General features: G+C 38.6%; 1 protein-coding gene across 2 annotated transcripts; it reads left to right on the top strand.

The window, feature by feature from the left end:
• The first annotated feature begins 1037 nt into the window (after positions 1 to 1037).
• LOC115668003 (zinc finger CCCH domain-containing protein 48-like) lies at positions 1038 to 16822 on the top strand. Of its 2 annotated transcripts, none has more exons than XM_056305859.1 (7): positions 1038 to 2054; positions 14609 to 14794; positions 14903 to 15004; positions 15259 to 15405; positions 15607 to 15789; positions 16212 to 16309; positions 16409 to 16822. In XM_056305859.1, exons 1-7 carry the CDS (start codon positions 1614 to 1616, stop codon positions 16575 to 16577), a joined length of 1326 nt encoding a protein of 441 aa, XP_056161834.1. In that variant the 5' UTR covers positions 1038 to 1613; the 3' UTR covers positions 16578 to 16822. The 2 variants fall into 2 exon arrangements, with proteins under 2 accessions (XP_056161834.1, XP_056161833.1); XM_056305858.1 differs by lacking the exons at positions 14609 to 14794; positions 14903 to 15004; positions 15259 to 15405; ... (1 more) ...; positions 16212 to 16309; positions 16409 to 16822 and adding exons at positions 2250 to 2435; positions 2551 to 2652; positions 2932 to 3078; ... (1 more) ...; positions 3875 to 3972; positions 4072 to 4560 and having other exon boundaries at positions 1050 to 2054.
• The last annotated feature ends 1309 nt before the right edge of the window (positions 16823 to 18131 follow it).

The following is an 18131-nucleotide window of genomic DNA, read 5'->3' as shown; positions in this document are numbered from 1 at the left end:
TTTTGACGATCGCGGTCACACGCTTTTGATTTTTCACCATTTTCGAGAAAAATTCCAATTTTCGTTTTAATTACTTACAAAAATGTCATGAATAATTAACTCATCCATGATTGTACTGATTTTTTGGTCTCTTATCAAAATGTTTGCTCGTGTCTGAATATTTCCCATCATAATGCAATTTATTATTAGTTTGTTTTTCCCAAATTTTGCATCGTTACTTTTGGACTTTTTCATTATCGACCTGATATGATAGAGCCCCGTCTCGCCCAAGACATATAACATTGTAAAACAAGCATGACAAAAACATCATTCTGTATTAGCACAATGTTTACGAGAAATATACAAGCAAAAGTAATCTCCACCCTTTACATATTTTCCACCTCGTACTCTTACATTTGCATTTTAATTACGAGAAATATACAAGTAAAAAGTAATTTCCACCTTTTTTAAATAAGGATTTAAATATGAATAACGAAGATAATTTTTCTCTCTTGCTCTTTTTCTACCTTGCTTTTCTCGACATTTATATTTTCTCCGCCCTCCACAGCTTTTCCAAAAAGACATATCGTAAAATCTCACAAACACCTTCGAATTGAAATTTAATAAACGTTTCTGATGTACATCGGTATTTTTCCCTAAATCGAATAAATCTTCGAGAAATTTATCTTTGTATACCTTATTTAATAAACGTTTCTGATGTATATCGGTTTCTTTTTTTAACATTCACCCCGCGTGAGGTGAACGCGCTTTGGCTTTCCTCATATATTCTTTAGAAGAAGAAGAAGGAGGCCAGGCAAACTTCCCTTCCAAGTAACAAAGCAAAGCTTCGTCTCCTTCGATCGATCATCGCTTCGGTTCTTCTCGGTCGCCGCCGCCGACGATCTTCGCAACTTCGATTCGGGAGGCGTTCGTCGGTTCGTCGCTTTGCGGGTTTCCTCAGGTTTGCTTTGCTTCTCTCTCTTCGACGCCTCTCTCCGTTGCAGTTTCTACCCAAGCATATAGCGATGAAGTTACCGCTAGGGTTTTGTCTTCTTCTTTCGACGACGACGACGATCTCCCGCTTGCCTTCGGAGGGTTTTCTAGAAGGTGGGTGTCCGCCGGTGACGACGACGATGGCCGTTGGGCCCGCGTTTGGTAGTCGTTTGCCGGGATTGTCAGGTTTCTTAATCCCGAGGGAATCGAGGGTTTTCTTTCGCCTGAAAGGATCTGGGGTTTGTTGCCTTGATTTGAGTTTGGACTTTAGGTTTGATGACTGGAATTTTTGGTGAAGAGGCTCGGACGATGCGACATTGCTATCCAAATTTAGTGTCTAGTTCGTGTTCTGGGTTTTCGGTTATTCTGCTTCCGGGTGCGTTTGATTTGGTTGGAACCGAAAGAGATGGGAATCATGGTGGATCGAGATGGTTATGCATTCTCTTATAGGTCGTGGATTGTTCTTTATTCCCTCCGTATTGTTGGTTGGTGCTAAGAGGAACTGAAAGTCTTGGGATTGCTCAGTGGACCTTGGTTTTCTGCAAAGGATCTTCTTGCAAGAACAAGTTCTGATGCTTTGAGTTAACTTTGGATAGGATATTCAGTTCAGTGATTGATTGTCCGTCTTTCTGTATAATAGAATGGGTATTAAGACAGCAAGGACTACTGCGGGTTGGCCACAAAAATCAGGTGCTCGATATAATCAGCTTCCAACAGCATCGACAAGCCGCAAAGTTTGCATTTACTGGTTAGAAGGGAGGTGCAACCGGAATCCCTGCCGGTTTTTGCACGACGCATCTCTTCCACGCAATGTTTACCATCGAGCTGCAAAGCAGTCGAGTTATATGCCTGAGGATCGCCCTGGGAAGGGCCCGGAATCTAGCCCAGTGAATTCAGCGAGTTCAACTTCTGGAGAGAGAGGTGATTCGTCAAAAGATAAAAACCCTCAAAAGCCCCAGGGAAAAGTATGCCACTACTGGATGTCGGGCAACTGTGTGAAAGGCGATGCATGTCCTTTCTTGCATTCGTGGTTTCACAGTGTTGATTTTGCCCTCTTGGCAAAGCTCGACGGGCATAAAAAGGTACTATTTAGAGATTAGTTTTTGCCTTTTGTGTTCTCTCTCGTATCCAAGACTATAGCTGGATAAAATTTAGTTGCATCGCTTGATTTATTAAACTCCAATTTGTTTCCGTCCTGTAATAATTAAGATGTGGAAATATCATCGCCTTTATGGCATAAAAGTAGGTCTGGACTCACCTGATGCTTTTTATGATAGGGTGTTTTTGGAATAGCACTTCCTTCTGGATCTACTAAGCTCTACTCTGGAAGCAAAGATGGAACAGCACGAATCTGGGACTGTCACACTGGTAAATGTGATCAAGTGATCAACCTTGGAGGAGAAGTTGGGTGTTTTACTTGTGAAGGTCCTTGGGTGTTTATTGGCATGCCTAATACTATTAAGGTGAGCGGTTGGCTGGGTCTCCTTTGTCCTTTGTTATTATTATTATTATTATTATTTTGGCAATTCTTGAATTAGGGAGTTGCTGATTCATTGCTTTCTCTTGTATCTCTTTTAGGCATGGAATATCCAGAATGGTGCTAGCTACGATATCAATGGACCAGTTGGACAGGTCCATGCTATGGAAGTTGCTAAGAACATGCTTTTTGCCGGAGCCCAGGTAATTTATTATTAGAAGGAATAATATGTCGATTTAGGTGATTTGTCTGCTGGAATTTTGTCTAGTCTGTTTCTTTAGAATCTCGTTCCTTCGTGAATTAGCAGAATAAGTGATATAAAAGTTTATGCTGAGTGTGAGAGTGGATTTTTGGTTTAGACCTGAAATTCTTCTCTGCTTCTTTAAGTGTGGCCTGCCTAAGTCAACATTCATATGATCACTGATACTTGTGATGAATTATATTGGCTTTCGATGATTAGACTAAACGACCTTTGCTTCTAGGATGGCGCTATCTTGGTGTGGAAAGGAGGTAGTGAGGCTGAGCCTTTTCAGATGGCTGCGCCTCTCATGGGTCACACTCAGGGCATTGTATCATTAACTATTGGGCGAAACCGGTTGTATTCAGGTTCCATCGACCGGACCATAAGGGTAAGCTGGTTTATCTTAGATGTCTCTCCTGCTGATTATATCTAGTCGTGTGTTCTTGGGAAGGCATGACCTGGCCCTTGTGGTTTATGTTTTCTTTTGCATCACTGCTATCGGTTTGCTATGTTTCTGACCCGCTCCACTGTAGTATCGTCCTGACCCCTGACATCTTTCTTTTTCTCTCCTCCGCAGGTGTGGGACTTGCACACTCTGGAGTGTGTTCAGGAACTTGTTGGACACACTGATGTGGTGATGTCACTTCTTTGCTGGGACGAATACTTGATATCCTGTTCACTGGATCAGACAGTTAAGGTCTGGGGGGTTGCCACTGAAGAAGGCAGCTTGGAAGTTGCCTATACACATCATGAGGATCATGTATGTTGCTTGCTAAATTTTTTTTTTCGCACTTGTGTGGATTATGTTATTTTGTGGTCGATGATGGTACTATAGGAAAAAGTATAGACAATAAGGGTGAAATTGTGTTTTCTTTTATTGACTTCGTATGTGCAAAAGTGCATGGACGACCTGTTTTGCAATCTTAGATCTTAAAAGATGCTGTCTTAATTCTTTTTGGTTTCATTTCCGTGGCTAAAAATAACAATATGAATAATGTGGATTGAAACTTTGTAATATAGCCATATGGTCAAGTACCTTCCATGTGCTTGCTCTATTTGGAGAAGACATGAATTTTCATCTTTCACCCGTCAGTGCTTTGTCAGTTTCTTACCATGCTCCTAGTCTCACGGAAGTGACGTAATATCATATGTTGATGTTGCAAATATCATTTTGTCCTGCACAGGGTATTCTTGCACTGTCAGGGCTGATGGATGCATGTGGTAAGCCGGTCCTTCTCTGTGCATGCAATGACAACACCGTTCGCTTGTATGAGCTCCCATCGTAAGTCCCAATAATTTCTCTAATTGGTTTTACATCCTTGTCTCTCAGTGAAGACTGTTCTCTTCTTCTGCTTGGCTAACTTTGTGCATCGTACTCTAGGTTCACTGAAAGGGGCAACATATTCTCAAGACGAGAAGTGAGGACTCTTCAGACAGCTCCCGGTGGCCTATTCTTCACGGGAGACGCTGCGGGGATGCTGACCATTTGGAAATGGCTGGATTCTCCGAAGAGCCAAAAAGAGCAGCTTCCTCATTCGATGGAGTCATGCTAAGTAGAAGTGAGAATCAATCTATTGACATTGGAGTTCAAATTTCGCAAGGAAGACGATGTCATCTATGCACCGACACAACTGGGAATTGTGACTTGGAGCAAGAAACGGGATGGCTGTAACTACTACTGTCTGTGCCGCAATCCCAAGTTTTGGGCTCTATCGTTTTTGTACAGACATTATTTTTTTGACAGCAACGGTTGGACTTGTATATGATTCATCATTAGTAATTGATATGCCTTTTGCTATTCAAGTTGGGCAAATCCATCTGCTTAGTAGTAGACCATAGAAGTTGTCGAATGGAAACCTTTCTTCTTTTTTGAGAGATTTAACAGTGGGATTCTGATCATCATTTTCTCTGTACGATTTGTTTAAGTTTTATTACACTGAAAAAGCAAAATAAAATAGAAGCGCTGATAATAAATGATGAATAAATGGCACTTCAAAAGTGTTGCATATTCTTCTCACTCTGATGAAAACAAATCCACATTGCATTGGCTGACCACTGTATGGATAAAAACTGTTCAATGTGAAATTGATTGATGAACTTCATAAGCTTATGACACTCCATGTACTTTTAAACGTGCAATAAAAACTGATACATTACATACTACAATTCAAATGAATAGATCTTATAAATCAAAACTGATATGAAACTAATAAGAAGCTCCATCTTCAAAGGTATAAATCCAAACTAGGTTTGAGAGTCTCCCTATCCTGCTCACTGAGCAATTATGAGAGTAGATAAGCTCTGCAAAGTGATTTCAAAGGAATGCAGAAATGTGAAAATTTTGTAGAATTTACATAAGGAAAATAACTAGTCAACATATATCGATAGCATACTTATACATGCAATTTCGTGTATGTATTGGTATTATTTGGGCTTGTAACCCATTGAAGATAGAACAAATCAGACAAAAAAGATTATAAATTGGACACAAGCGGCTTGAAAGTTTAATTTCAAAAATTTGCTAAACGTATGTATCGGGAAAAAAATAGAAAACAAAATTTTAATCATTAATTTCTTCTTCACAAATTTAATTGTTTTATAGTTTAGAGTATGTCGATTTCTTTATTTAAGTGTCGTATTGTTTAAATGTCATTTTTGTTCAGTCTTTTGAATTGTTAAATTAAAACTTGAGATCATCTCTTGTGCATTACGGAAATTTTGCTTGAGTTGTTGTATTTAAAGTATATCTCGAACAACAAACTAATACAAATTAAACCTTATTAAGTTCTCTCTTATTTTGTTGAATAAATTTCAAATTACGTGGACTTTATATGAACTTACATACACTTTTATTTTTTACTGTATAGATTTGATTTAAAGGATGTTAAATATATTTAAATCAAGTGGATTTCAAGAGGACCTAAAATCGAATGAAATGTCAATATGCGTGTTTCAAGTTAAAATTTTGAACTTCTTTGTCTGATAAATTATTATTATTTTAATTTTTATAGTTAGAGAATATTCAATAAAATTTTCACAACATAAGCTATCCTTTAAATTACATCAATATTATTTTAAATTGTGTATTTATACACATGTTAAAATATGTTATACTTCGAAATATGCATCTTATTTATCCAACAAGATATACTTCTCCTTCTAACTTAATCTATGATTACTAGAACAAATTATGTATGATAATATACTTATATGCCATATTGTCAAATTTAAAATTGATTAGAGATTAAAAAAATTGAAAAAGATAAACCTCTCGAAAGGATAATGACAGTAATTTTCAAAATACCTTGTCTCTTTCTCTCTCTTTTTTCAAGTTTAAAAACAATGAGAGAAAAAAGTTGAAAGAGATAAATATGGGAGAATATATTTTAGATGCTTACTTTTAACAATTTTGTTATTTGAAAATCAAACTCAATCAAAGAAAAAAGTCAAGAGAAAACGAATCAATAAACCAAAGTTTATTAGTCAAGCTTGAGACACTTGGCAAAACTATGCTCTTTGCTCTTGCCACGCGATAATCATAGAAGTCAAGTGAAGTATCAACAAACTATTTTATTGATAGAGATAGGTATTGGAGAATACATATGAAATACTTTCTCTTTATTCGTTTTATCCTTCGAAATTCAACTCAATAAGAAGATAAAAGCATGGAGATAATAATCAATAAACCAATGTTTATTGGATGGCAAGGCACAGAGACAAAGTAAATTGCCGCATGGCGAGCACAGGAGCAAATACTTTTCCAGCTTTAACCTAATGTTTATTAGAGACCTTATGAAGGATGAAAATATGAGAAGATGAGCGAACTCATGAATTCTTCCTCCTATTGTGCCTTCATGCAAGTGGATGACTTCTGCAAACAAATTGCTATTTAGCGTCTTACTTCTCATTTTATAAATGTTACCGAATTCATATTTTGGTTTTTTATTTAATACGAAACACTTGGAACCTTTCAAAATAAAAAAATATTGATATTTGAAAATTTTATATGATATTTTTACTCTTAAATAATTGTTTTCATTTTCAAAATTTGATGAATAATTCGTAATAAAAATTATAAGTAGCCTTTTTATATGCTTTGTGTTGCAAGTCAACTAGAAAAATCATTTTGGATTTTAATTGTCAAAATATGAATATCATTTCAAATTAAAAACCTATTGAAATTTGAGATAAACTCCCATGTTACAAAACAGTTTAATCGTCAAAATAAACAAGTGCCCCTTCAAACTCATCAACAAATTTTAAATATAAATCAATAATTCAAATAGAAATCAATGATGAGTAAACAATACTTCAAAATTCTATTTGTATCCCATTAAAAGAAATGCGATTGGATATTCTTCATACTCGCTATGATGAAAACAGGTTCACGTTGCATAGCCCGACTAATGTCAAATCCATTACATAAATAAAGGATGAAAAGGAAAAGGAAAAGGAAACTGCCCAACCACGAGCATTTCAACAGAATGAGGCCATAACACACCATAGAAAATCCAAAAACTGGTCATCTTCATGTATGGAAATGAGCTAGCAAGAAGAAACGGAGACATGGACTTCATATCATTTAATGTTAAATAATGCCAATGAAAAAAGTTATAAATTGGGCATATATCACTTGAAAGTGTTGCTATATAGATGTATCGAGAAAAAATTTGAAAAGAAGGCGATTCTGAATGTTACTAGCTTCTTCACAAATTTAATTTTGTTTTATTTTAGAGTATGTGGAAATTCCATATTTTTGTGTCATATTCTTCAAATGTCACTTTCGTATCTTTGAGTGGCTAAGTTAAGCTAGAGATTATCTCTTTTTCATTGATTAAATCTTTGAACAGTTGATGCCGTCTCCGATCATCATGAGATATTTCTTGTTCTCAACAATTAACACATACTCATAAACACCGGTGGTCACATGTATCTAGAAGTTTTGACCCGAACAAAAAACCTATAGCATGAAGTACCCCTTCGTGCTGTTAGTATTGTTCAGAGCCTCCACTACCGCGTTGGCTCATGTCTTGGCTCACCACTAGGGGTAATCAGTTCTAGGGTGAGCGGTTCCCATCTTGGAATTGAGAACCGCTCACTAACTGGCGGTCTGATTCACGGGTAGGTCCACAGAACTGGTCCCTCCAAGCTTCACACGATCAGTGGCTTGTTTTCCAAAAAGCCCTAAACCGGTCCCACCAAGCTTCTTCTTTTTCCAGCAAAAAAGATTGCCTTGTTGTTTGTAAAAAAAACTTCCCTGTTTTTTATTGCCCTGCCTTCAAACCAAACACAAGTACATGGAACACACTCATCCAGCACGGTATATTAGACAACTTTTTTTCATATCAATTAGACAACTTTATAATTATAAGATTCTAGTATCCATTCAGCCCGAAGAGTTTCCTCTCAAACACATGCAAAGAATACTTCACTTTCCTCTCAGTATTTCGAATAGTGAGTAGATTAAAGAAACTAAAAAAGGGCAAATGGCAGCAATTAGGGTTTCCAACTTACGCAAATGGAGGCGATCGAGAGCAAGAGAGGGATGTGAGGCCGTGAGTTGTATCTACAAGGAACGACCGGAGGCGCGGCTATGAGTCAATGGAATTAAAAGTCAAGGCTGTCAGTCGATGGGAGTTGAGAGTCTAAAGATGAAGAGACTAAGAGAGTTGAGACGAGAGAGACCTAGATGAGACAAGATGACTGGCGAGCGAGATTAGGGATTTAGGGTTTTAATTTTTCTTAAAAATTAAAATGTTATTATCGATCCGAATCGGGTGGGCAGGTGGGCACACATGAAATCGGGAACCGGACTGATACCTACTGGTTCCAATTTAAAGAGTAACATAGAGCCATTTTTCTTCTTGTACTTAAAGGCCACAAATCCCAAACAAAGAAAAAAGGAAATTGAAATCAGTACAAATATCAAATTGGTCCAAGAAGTAGTCTCTTCACCTAAAATTTTTATGGGCTGGTAATGCAGTAAATCATAGATCATACAAGGTTGCATGGCAAGTAGTCTGTTCACCTAAATGGGAAGGTGGATTGGGTTTATCTAATCTGAACAAAACAAAGTGTTGTTAGGCCGCATGCCGTGGAACCTCATCAATCGTCCGTCGTCTTCCCTTTGAAGTATATGGATCCACAACACCAAATGTAGAGATACTCCAATTATGCAACTCGGTATTAGAGGCCGAATGGCGTGGAGTTGGTGATGCATCCTAGAACTACGACCTATTCTAACCCCGTTTATTCATAGCTCGAGTTACTGCTGTCGTGATATATATGATGAACTCAGATATGTGGGACTGATTGTGGAGTGGTATAACCTAATTTGATCCAGCGGCATTACCAAACACAACTTTATTGGCTGGCTAGTTTGCAGAGACAAATTACCGATAGCAACGATTATCGCCCAATAGATAACTGCAGTTGACACCCAATGTAATTTCTGTAGAACATGAATCGAAGATAGAACACATATGTTCTTCCAGTGTGAGTGGATAGGCAGTATATGGCGTAGTATCTTTACACAATTTGGGATTGGGCATCCTATAGGAGGATAGCATGAGGAGCTTTAATGGATGATTAGAGCAACAAAAGGCAAAAACTTAGCGGCAAGACTCATTAAAGTGGCTTTCCTAGCAACCATATGTTGTATTTGGATGGAGCACAATAGAAGACGGTTCCTGAACAAGTCCAATGCCGTCCATATTATTTTGGCAAAAGTGCGTAAAAAATGTAAGAGGTCAAAAAACTAGACCTTCCCAAACCAATGGTGTATTGGCTACTACATGGAGGCTTCCTAAGTCCATATTTTCGAACCATTAGCTCTATTTGTTTAGCTTTATTTGTAATGCTAGGGAATGCTCCTATGTTGTTGTACTTCATTTGATTTATAATACTTACATTTACACCAAAAAAAAAATTGGTCCAAGAAGTAAGTCCCCATTTATCACTACATTGGGGTGAATTGATATTCATAACTCTCGTTAGAGACGATCTATATCACAAATATTATTTGATCAAAGTTGGAACAAGAGAAATAAGAGTGTTCGCTCCTTTTTTAGAGGCTAAACAAGTAAAAAACACGAGAAGAATTGATTTCTGGTGAATATAAAGAGTATTTAAGACTTGTTGTCAAGTGATGTAGGACAATATTTCAATATCTCTCTCACATGCAAGTCGCGTATAAGCGCATAAGGTTTTAGATACCTCACAAGCTTGTATATTATAGATGTAATATTTTTACGTTGACTAAACATGGGTGTCCAAAAAATTTATTTATCACATGAATTAAGCATTTTGGTGAATAAATTAATCTTTTATTTAGAAACAATGGAAGTATAATTAATCCTCCACAAAGCAGTCTCAAAATGAAAATTCTTGATATCACTAAAACGAATGTGAATGCAATCCCAAAATGAATATGAATGCTTAAAAAATAAAATCATTTTTTTGCAAGCTAACCCGTGAAAGATCTAGATAAATGACATTGACTAAGGATGAAGGCTTTCTCTCTCTTTCTGTTTCAAATTTGAGCTTGATGGTCTTGAATGATTCCGTTCAACATTTCTGACTAAGTACAAGACCAGTTGTCTGTGTGCTTTACAATGACAAGTGCCGTTTCTTTACCTCCTCATGCTCTATATATCCGATTTACTTGAAAAAAGACCCATAATCGTTGCTTAGCGTCTCTATATTCTTTACCATTTCAATAAATCAATCACCATTTCTAATTTATAGGCTAGGAAATGAACCAAATCTAGCAAAACGTTTTAATATCTATTATCATAGTCATCTTAAAAGGAATGCAAGCGAGTTAGGTCATTACAGTGTATCTTTTATTGCCAGAAGACTTGATCTTCTTCGCATATGCTTCTGTACCATGGATTTCAAGCCTCATTGCATGGGGGCATCTTTAAAGGCAGGACATGTTAACGTTTTAATATGCATTATCATGTTCATCTTTAAAGGGATGCAATGCAATCCCAAAATGAATAGCATGCATTAAAAGTAAAGTTGAACTTGTATTATCATGGTCATATTTGTATAGATTGATAATTATGATAAATTAGAACGTGCCTCTTTTTTTGTCCTGCCATTTATTAAACACAAAAGAATCTTTTATATTCATATCGTCAGGTTCGCATTGCATCAACATAACCAACACATTCTAAAGCAATATAGGCATTTATCGCATCCCTCAATTGAGAAAAACACCTGCGTAAGGGGAAGTTCGGGTAAGGAGCTGATACATTTTTTCTTTTCAAATTCTTGTTTATTTGATTTTCCACGTTAGGGATCAGCTTCCGATTCATCTATCAAAGTTTTTCTTTGAACCACCAATCTCATATGAAGATCATTATGGACGTGCTCTGATAGAGCGTCTGTCCCAAGTCACGTAACACTGTAACAAGCATGATAAAAACATCGTTTAGTATTAGCACGATATTGACGAGAAATATATAATCAAAAGTAATCTCCACTCTTTACAAATAACAATGACGGAAAATAATTTCCCTTGCCTCCTTCTTTTTATACCTCGTTTTCCTACATTTATATGTAATGCGCCATGATATATACAAGAAATATACAAGTAAAAGTAATTTCCACCCCCTTTTTAGTTAACGATAACGTAAAATAATTTTTCTCGCCTTCTTTTTTTCTACCTCGTTTTCTCCACGCTTTAAATTTTCTCTACCCTCTAAAGCTTTTCCAAAAAAACATATTGTAAAATCTCTCTAACACCTTCGAATTGAAATTTAATATTTTTTTTTTTAAATTATTGCATGTCTGATTTGAAGAATTGATCATTCCATGGAATAATGATATATTATGAATTAGGTTTAAAAAGTGCCGATTAGCATACTATTCAATTATAAATAACATTATTTGGTTTGTACATGTTTTAATATCGTAGAATTATAATAAATACAACTTCAATGTAAATTAAATCTATTAGAAATTTCTTATTCAATTCCATTCCGACAACATTTTTTTTACTAGCAAACAAAGTAATTTCCATTCCATTTCATTCCCATGGATTCACCAAACAAATATATTAGAACCATCATTCCATTTTATTGCATTCCATCGTACCAAACACGACATCACTCCGAGGCTTGAGTTTCCTTTTTGGTCATACCAGGATGTCATTCATATCTTAAAGCTTAGCATGTTCTATGGCATTTCCATTCATCATATATAAAAAAATATGTATACAATTTGTAGAAAAGTGCCCTATACACCAATTAAGCAATCATATAAGAAAATAATTTATGGTCTTCAATGCCCTGGCTATTCTCGTGATATGCATAATCAACGGTTGAAAATCGAATTTTTTCCTATAAGGTATATTAAAAGAGCTAACTTGTTGATGACTCATATACACGCATAATCAATCAAAGTTGAGTCCGATTAAGAAACATAGGGCTAAAAGGAGAAGGGGCCAAAACTATAGGGGCAAAATGAACAATTACTCGAAAAATAATTTTCATCCCATTTTAAATAAGGATAACGAATATAATTTCCCTCTCTTCTTCTTTTTTCACCTCATTTTTCTCAACGCTTATATTTTCTCTGCCCTCGAAAGCTTTTCTAAAAAAGTATTGTAAAACCTCTCTAAAACATTTGAATTGAAATTTTAATAAACATCTCTGATATTTATCGCTTTTTTCTTAAATCGACTAAAATCTTCGAGAAATTTATGTTTATACCATAATTAATGTTCCCTTTTTCTTTTTCTTTTTCTTTTTTTAATTTAATGAAATTTCTGATATTTATCGGATGTTCACTTTTTTTTTTCCTCTCTTTTCCACCCCGCGTGAGGTGAACACGCTTTGGCTTTCCTTATATATACTCTTAGGGTACGCATGAATACCATTCTGTGCCCGGGCGCTATTTCTGAACAGAAATGATTTTTTTTTATTCTGTGCCCGAAAACAATTTCTGAGTATTTGAAGGCATTTGATAAACTATCCAAAATTTCTATTCCTAGAGTAGAAAAGAACAGAAATGCGTTTGGTAACTACACAAAATTTCTGTTCCCAAATAATATTTTAATAATATTTTGAATTGTTTAATTTTTTTTTTCTACTTTCTTCTTTGGCCATGGCCGGTCGCCGGCGACCGGCCCAGCCGAGGGAAGAACAACACAAAAATAAGAAAAGAAAAAGAAAAAAAAAACTGATTCTCAAAATTGTGCCGAGAAACAAGAAGCAACTTTTTTTTACTTCTTGTTTCTCTTCCAAAACTGTTTCTCGGCACAAATTTTTGCAAAAATGTGCCAAGGAACAAAAAATTTACCAAATGCATTTCTGTTTCCAAATTATTTCTGAGAATAAAAGAACAGAAATTTTTACTATTTGACACGTTACCAAACATGCCCTTAGAAGAAGAAGAAGAAGAAGGCCAGGCAAACTTCCCTTCCAAGTAACAAAGACAAAAAGCTTCGTCTCCTTCGACATCTCTCTCGATCAGCGATCATCGCTTCCGTTCTTCTCGATAGCCGACGCCGACGATCTTCGTAACTTCGATTCGAGGGCGATCGTCGGTTTGCGGGTTTCCTCAGGTTTGCTTTGCTTTGTTTCTCTTCTCGACGCCCTCTCTCCGTTGCAGTTTCTACCCAAGTATATAGCGATGAAGTTTCCGTTAGGGTTTTCTCTTCTTCTTTCGACGATGACGATCTCCCGCTCGCCTTCGGGGGGTTTTCTAGAAGTTGGGTGTCCGCCTTTGACGACGAGGGACGTCGGGCCTACGTTTGGTAGTCATTCGCCGGGGATTGTCAGGTTTCTTCATCCCGAAGGAATCGAGGGTTTTCCTTCGCCTGAAAGGATCTGCGGTTTGTTGCCTTGATTTGAGGGGGTGTCATTACGGTGATGGCGAGTTTGGAAATTAGGTTTGATGACTGGAATCATTTTCGTGAAGGAGCTCGGACAATGCGATATCAATGTTGTTCGAATTTAGTCTCCAGTTCGTGTTGTAGGTTGTGGGTTATTCTGCTTCTGGGTGCGTTTGATTTGGTTGGAACCCAAAGGGATGGGAATCATGAAGGATCGAGATGGTTATGCATTCTCTTATATGTCGTGGATTGTTCTTTATCCTGTCCGTATCGTTGGTTGGTGCTAAGAGGAACTGAAACCCTTGGGATTGCTTTACTACAGTGGACCTTTGGTTTTTCTGCAACGGATCTTCTTGCAAGAACGAATTCTGATGCTTTGAGTTAACTTTGGATAGGTTATTCAGTTCAGTGATTGATTGTCCATATTTCTGTATAATAGCATGGGTATTAAGACAGCAAGGAGTACTGTGGGTTGGCCACAAAAATCAGCTGCTCACTATAATCAGCGTCCGACAGCACCAACAAGCCGCAAAGTTTGCAGTTACTGGTTAGAAGGGAGGTGCAACCGGAATCCCTGCCGGTTTTTGCACGATGCATCTCTTCCACGCAATGTTTACCATCGAGCTGCAAAGCAGTCGAGTTATATGCCTGAGGATCACCCTGGGAAGGGCCCTGAATCTAGCCCGGTGAATTCAGCGAGTTCAACTTCTAGAGAGAGAGGTGATTCGTCAAAAGATAAAAACCCTCAAAAGCCTCACGGAAAAGTATGCCACTACTGGATGTCGGGCAACTGTGTGAAAGGCAATGCATGTCCTTTCTTGCATTCGTGGTTTCACGGTGTTGATTTTGCCCTCTTGGCTAAGCTTGAGGGCATAAAAAGGTACTATTTACAGATTAGTTTTTTCCTTTTGTGTTCTCTCTCATATCCAAGACTATAGCTGGATAAAATTTAGTTGCATGACTTATTTTTTTAAACTCCAATTTGTTTCCATGCTATAATAATTAAGATGTCGAAATATCATTGCCTGTCTGGCATAAAAATAGGTCTGGACTCACCTGATGCTTTTTATGACAGGGTGTTTCTGGAATAGCACTTCCTTCTGGATCTACTAAGCTCTACTCTGGAAGCAAAGATGGAACAGCACGAATCTGGGACTGTCACACTGGTAAATGCGATCAAGTGATCAACCTTGGAGGAGAAGTTGGGTGTTTTACTTGTGAAGGTCCTTGGGTGTTTATTGGCATGCCTAATACTATTAAGGTGAGCGGTTGGCTGGGTCTCCTTGGTACTTCGTTATTATTTCTTTTTGGCAATTCTTGAACTAGTGAGCTGGCAAGCAATCATTACTTTCTCTTGTATCTCTTTTAGGCATGGCATATCCAGAATGGTGCTAGCTATGATATCAGTGGACCAGTTGGACAGGTGCATGCTTTGGAAGTTGCTAAGAACATGCTTTTTGCCGGAGCCCTGGTAATTTATTTTTAGAAAGAATTTAATGTCAATTTAGGTGATTTATCTGCTGGAATTTTGTCTAGTCTGTTTGTTTTGAATCTCATTCCTCCATGAATTAGCAGCACAAGTGACTGAAATTCTTCACTTCTTCTTCTTTAAGCATGGCCCACCTAAGTTAACATTCATTTCATCACTGACTGCCTCATTCTGTTGATACTTGTGATGAATAGCATTGGCTTTTGATGATTAGACTGAACAAATCTTGCTTCTAGGATGGTGCTATCTTGGTGTGGAAAGGAGGTAGTGAGGCTGACCCTTTTCAGATGGCTGCGCCTCTCATGGGTCACACTCGGGGCGTGGTATCATTAACTATTGGGCGCGACCGGTTGTATTCAGGTTCCATTGACCGGACCATAAGGGTAAGCTGGTTTATCTTAGATGTCTCTCTCCCTGATTATATCTAGTCGTGTGTCCTTGGAAGGCATGACTTGGCCCCTGTAGTTTATGTTTTCTTATGCATCACTTATATTGGTTTGCTATGTCCTCTCTGTATTTTTCTGCCCTGCTCCACTGTGGTATCGTCCTGACCCGTCACATCTTTCTTTTTTTCTCCTCCGCAGGTGTGGGACTTGAACACTCTGGAGTGTGTTCAGGAACTTGTTGGACACACTGATGTGGTGATGTCGCTTCTTTGCTGGGACCAGTACTCGATATCCTGTTCGTTGGATCAGACAGTTAAGGTCTGGGGGGTTGCCACTGAAGGAGGCAGCTTGGAAGTCGCCTATACACATCATGAGGACCATGTATGTTGCTCGCTAAATTTTTTTTTTCGCACTTGTGTGGATTATGTTATTTTGTGGTCGATGATGGTACTATAGGAAAAAGTATAGACAACATGGGTGAAATTGTGTTTTCTTTTATTGACTTCGTTTGTGCGAAGTGCATGGACGACCTGTTTTCAAATCTTAGATCTTAAAAATGCTGTCTTGATTCTTTTCGGTTTTATTTCCATGGCTAAAAATAACAATATGAATAATGTGGATTGAAACTTTGTAGTATAGCCATATGGTCAAGTACTTTCCATGTGCTTGCTCTACGTGGAGAAGACATGAATTTTCATCTTTCACCTGTCGGTGCTTTGTCAGTTTCTTACCATGCTCCTAGTCTCATGGAAGTGACGTAATATCTTATGTTGATGTTGCAAATATCATTTTGTCCTGCACAGGGTATTCTTGCACTGTCAGGGCTGATGGATGCATGTGGTAAGCCGGTCCTTCTCTGTGCATGCAATGACAACACCGTTCGCTTGTATGAGCCCCCATCGTAAGTCCAAATAATTTCTCTAATTGGTTTGACATCCTTGTCTCTCAGTGAAGACTGTTCTCTTCTTCTGCTTGGCTGACTTCGTGCATTGTACTCCAGGTTCACTGAAAGGGGCAAGATATTCTCAAGACGAGAAGTGAGGACTCTTCAGACGGCTCCCGGAGGCCTATTCTTCACTGGAGACGCCGTGGGGATGCTGACCGTCTGGAAATGGTTGGATTTTCCGAAGAGCCAGAGAGAGCAGCTTCCTCATTCGATGGAGTCATGATAAGTAGAAGAGAGAATCAGAGCTATTCACCAATTTTTGCGAGGAAGACGATGTCATTTATGCCCCGACCGCAACTGGGATTGTGATTTAGAGCAAGAAACAGGATGGCTGTAACTACTAATGTCTGTACCGCAATCCCGGTTTTTGGGCTGTTTCATTTTTGCATAGACATGAATTTTTTGATAGCAACGGTTGGACTTGTATATGATTCATCATTAGTAAATGATAAGCCTTTTGCTATTCAACTTGGGCAAATCCATCTTCCTAGTAGTAGACCATGGAAGTTGTCGAATGGAAACCCTTCTTTTTGACAGATTTTACAGTGGAATTATGTTCATTATTTTCTCTGTACGTTTGTTTAAGTCTTATTACTGAAAAAGTGAAATAAAATGGAAGCGCTAATAATAATTCATGAATTAACGGCACTTCAAAATTGTCGCATATTCCTCTCACACTGATGAAAGCAAATTCACATTGCACAGGCTGACCACTGTATGGATAAAAATTGTTCAATGAGAGATTGATAAATGGACTTCATAAGCTTATGACACTCCATGTTGTTGACACCTATTTTTAATTTGCCCAAAATTAATTGCACAAAATTTAGGAGTTAATTTTCTTTAATTCCTAAAACAAAAATATTTCAATCTAAATGCATTGCATATAGGCATTAGGGATATTTGCATTAATAGGGTCTATTAGAATTTTAAAATTTTTTTTTTTTTAAAAAAAAAAGAAATCGAGTCGGGCCGGGCCGACCCGGCCCGTTTCTCTTTTCCCCCCGCGCGGGCCCCCGGCCCGCTCCCTTTCCTTTTCTTTTCTTTCTTTTTCTCCCCCACGCGGGCCCAGCCCACTTCCTTTTCTTTTTTTCTCTCCCCGCGCGGACTGGGCCTGGCCCGGCCCAGCCCCTTCCTTTCTTCTTCCCCCTCGCCGGTCGCTCTCTCGCCCCTGTTCTCCCCTGTTCGCGACGTCACGCCGACGCACGGCGGCGCCGCTCCTCATCGTCGCTATCCGGCCAGAGTAGGGCCGGATGAGCACGCCAACGGGACTGGCATTAATGGCCAGTCCCGTCTTCCCCGTCTTCCCGGCTCGCCCTTATCCCCTCCTCTCTCCCGGTTCTCTGTTCTCTCCTCCTGCATCCCGGGCCCGGCACCCCCTGCACATCGGCCTATGGCCGCAGGGTCGCGAGTCTAGGCCGGTGCAGGCCATCGTCACGCGGACGCCACTGAGAGGGAAGCCATCGTCCGTCGTCCGGCTATAAATAGCCAGAGAGAGAGAGAAGCCCCGGTCGGCCGTTTGACGAAAGAAACAGAGCAGAGAGAAGCCGAGAGAGAAAGAGAGAGACTGAGCGAGACAGAGAGACTGAGAGCTCTTCCGGCGACCGCCGAGCTCGTACCGAGACCATAAAAGACCAGAGAAAGAGAGGAGAGAGGTCGGCCGGCGGTTTTAAAAAAAAAACAGAGCGAGAGGCCGAGAGAGAGAAAAGAGCACCGAGAGAAAACAGGGAGAGAGAGAGCAAACCGAGAGCTCGCCAGAGCAAGAAGGAGAACCAGC

Source organism: Syzygium oleosum, unplaced genomic scaffold (assembly GCF_021117445.2).
Source record: "Syzygium oleosum isolate NSW1041296 unplaced genomic scaffold, Sole_v2.1 Sole_v2.40, whole genome shotgun sequence".
Lineage (NCBI taxonomy): Eukaryota > Viridiplantae > Streptophyta > Magnoliopsida > Myrtales > Myrtaceae > Syzygium > Syzygium oleosum.
This window is presented reverse-complemented; position numbering and strand designations above follow the sequence as displayed.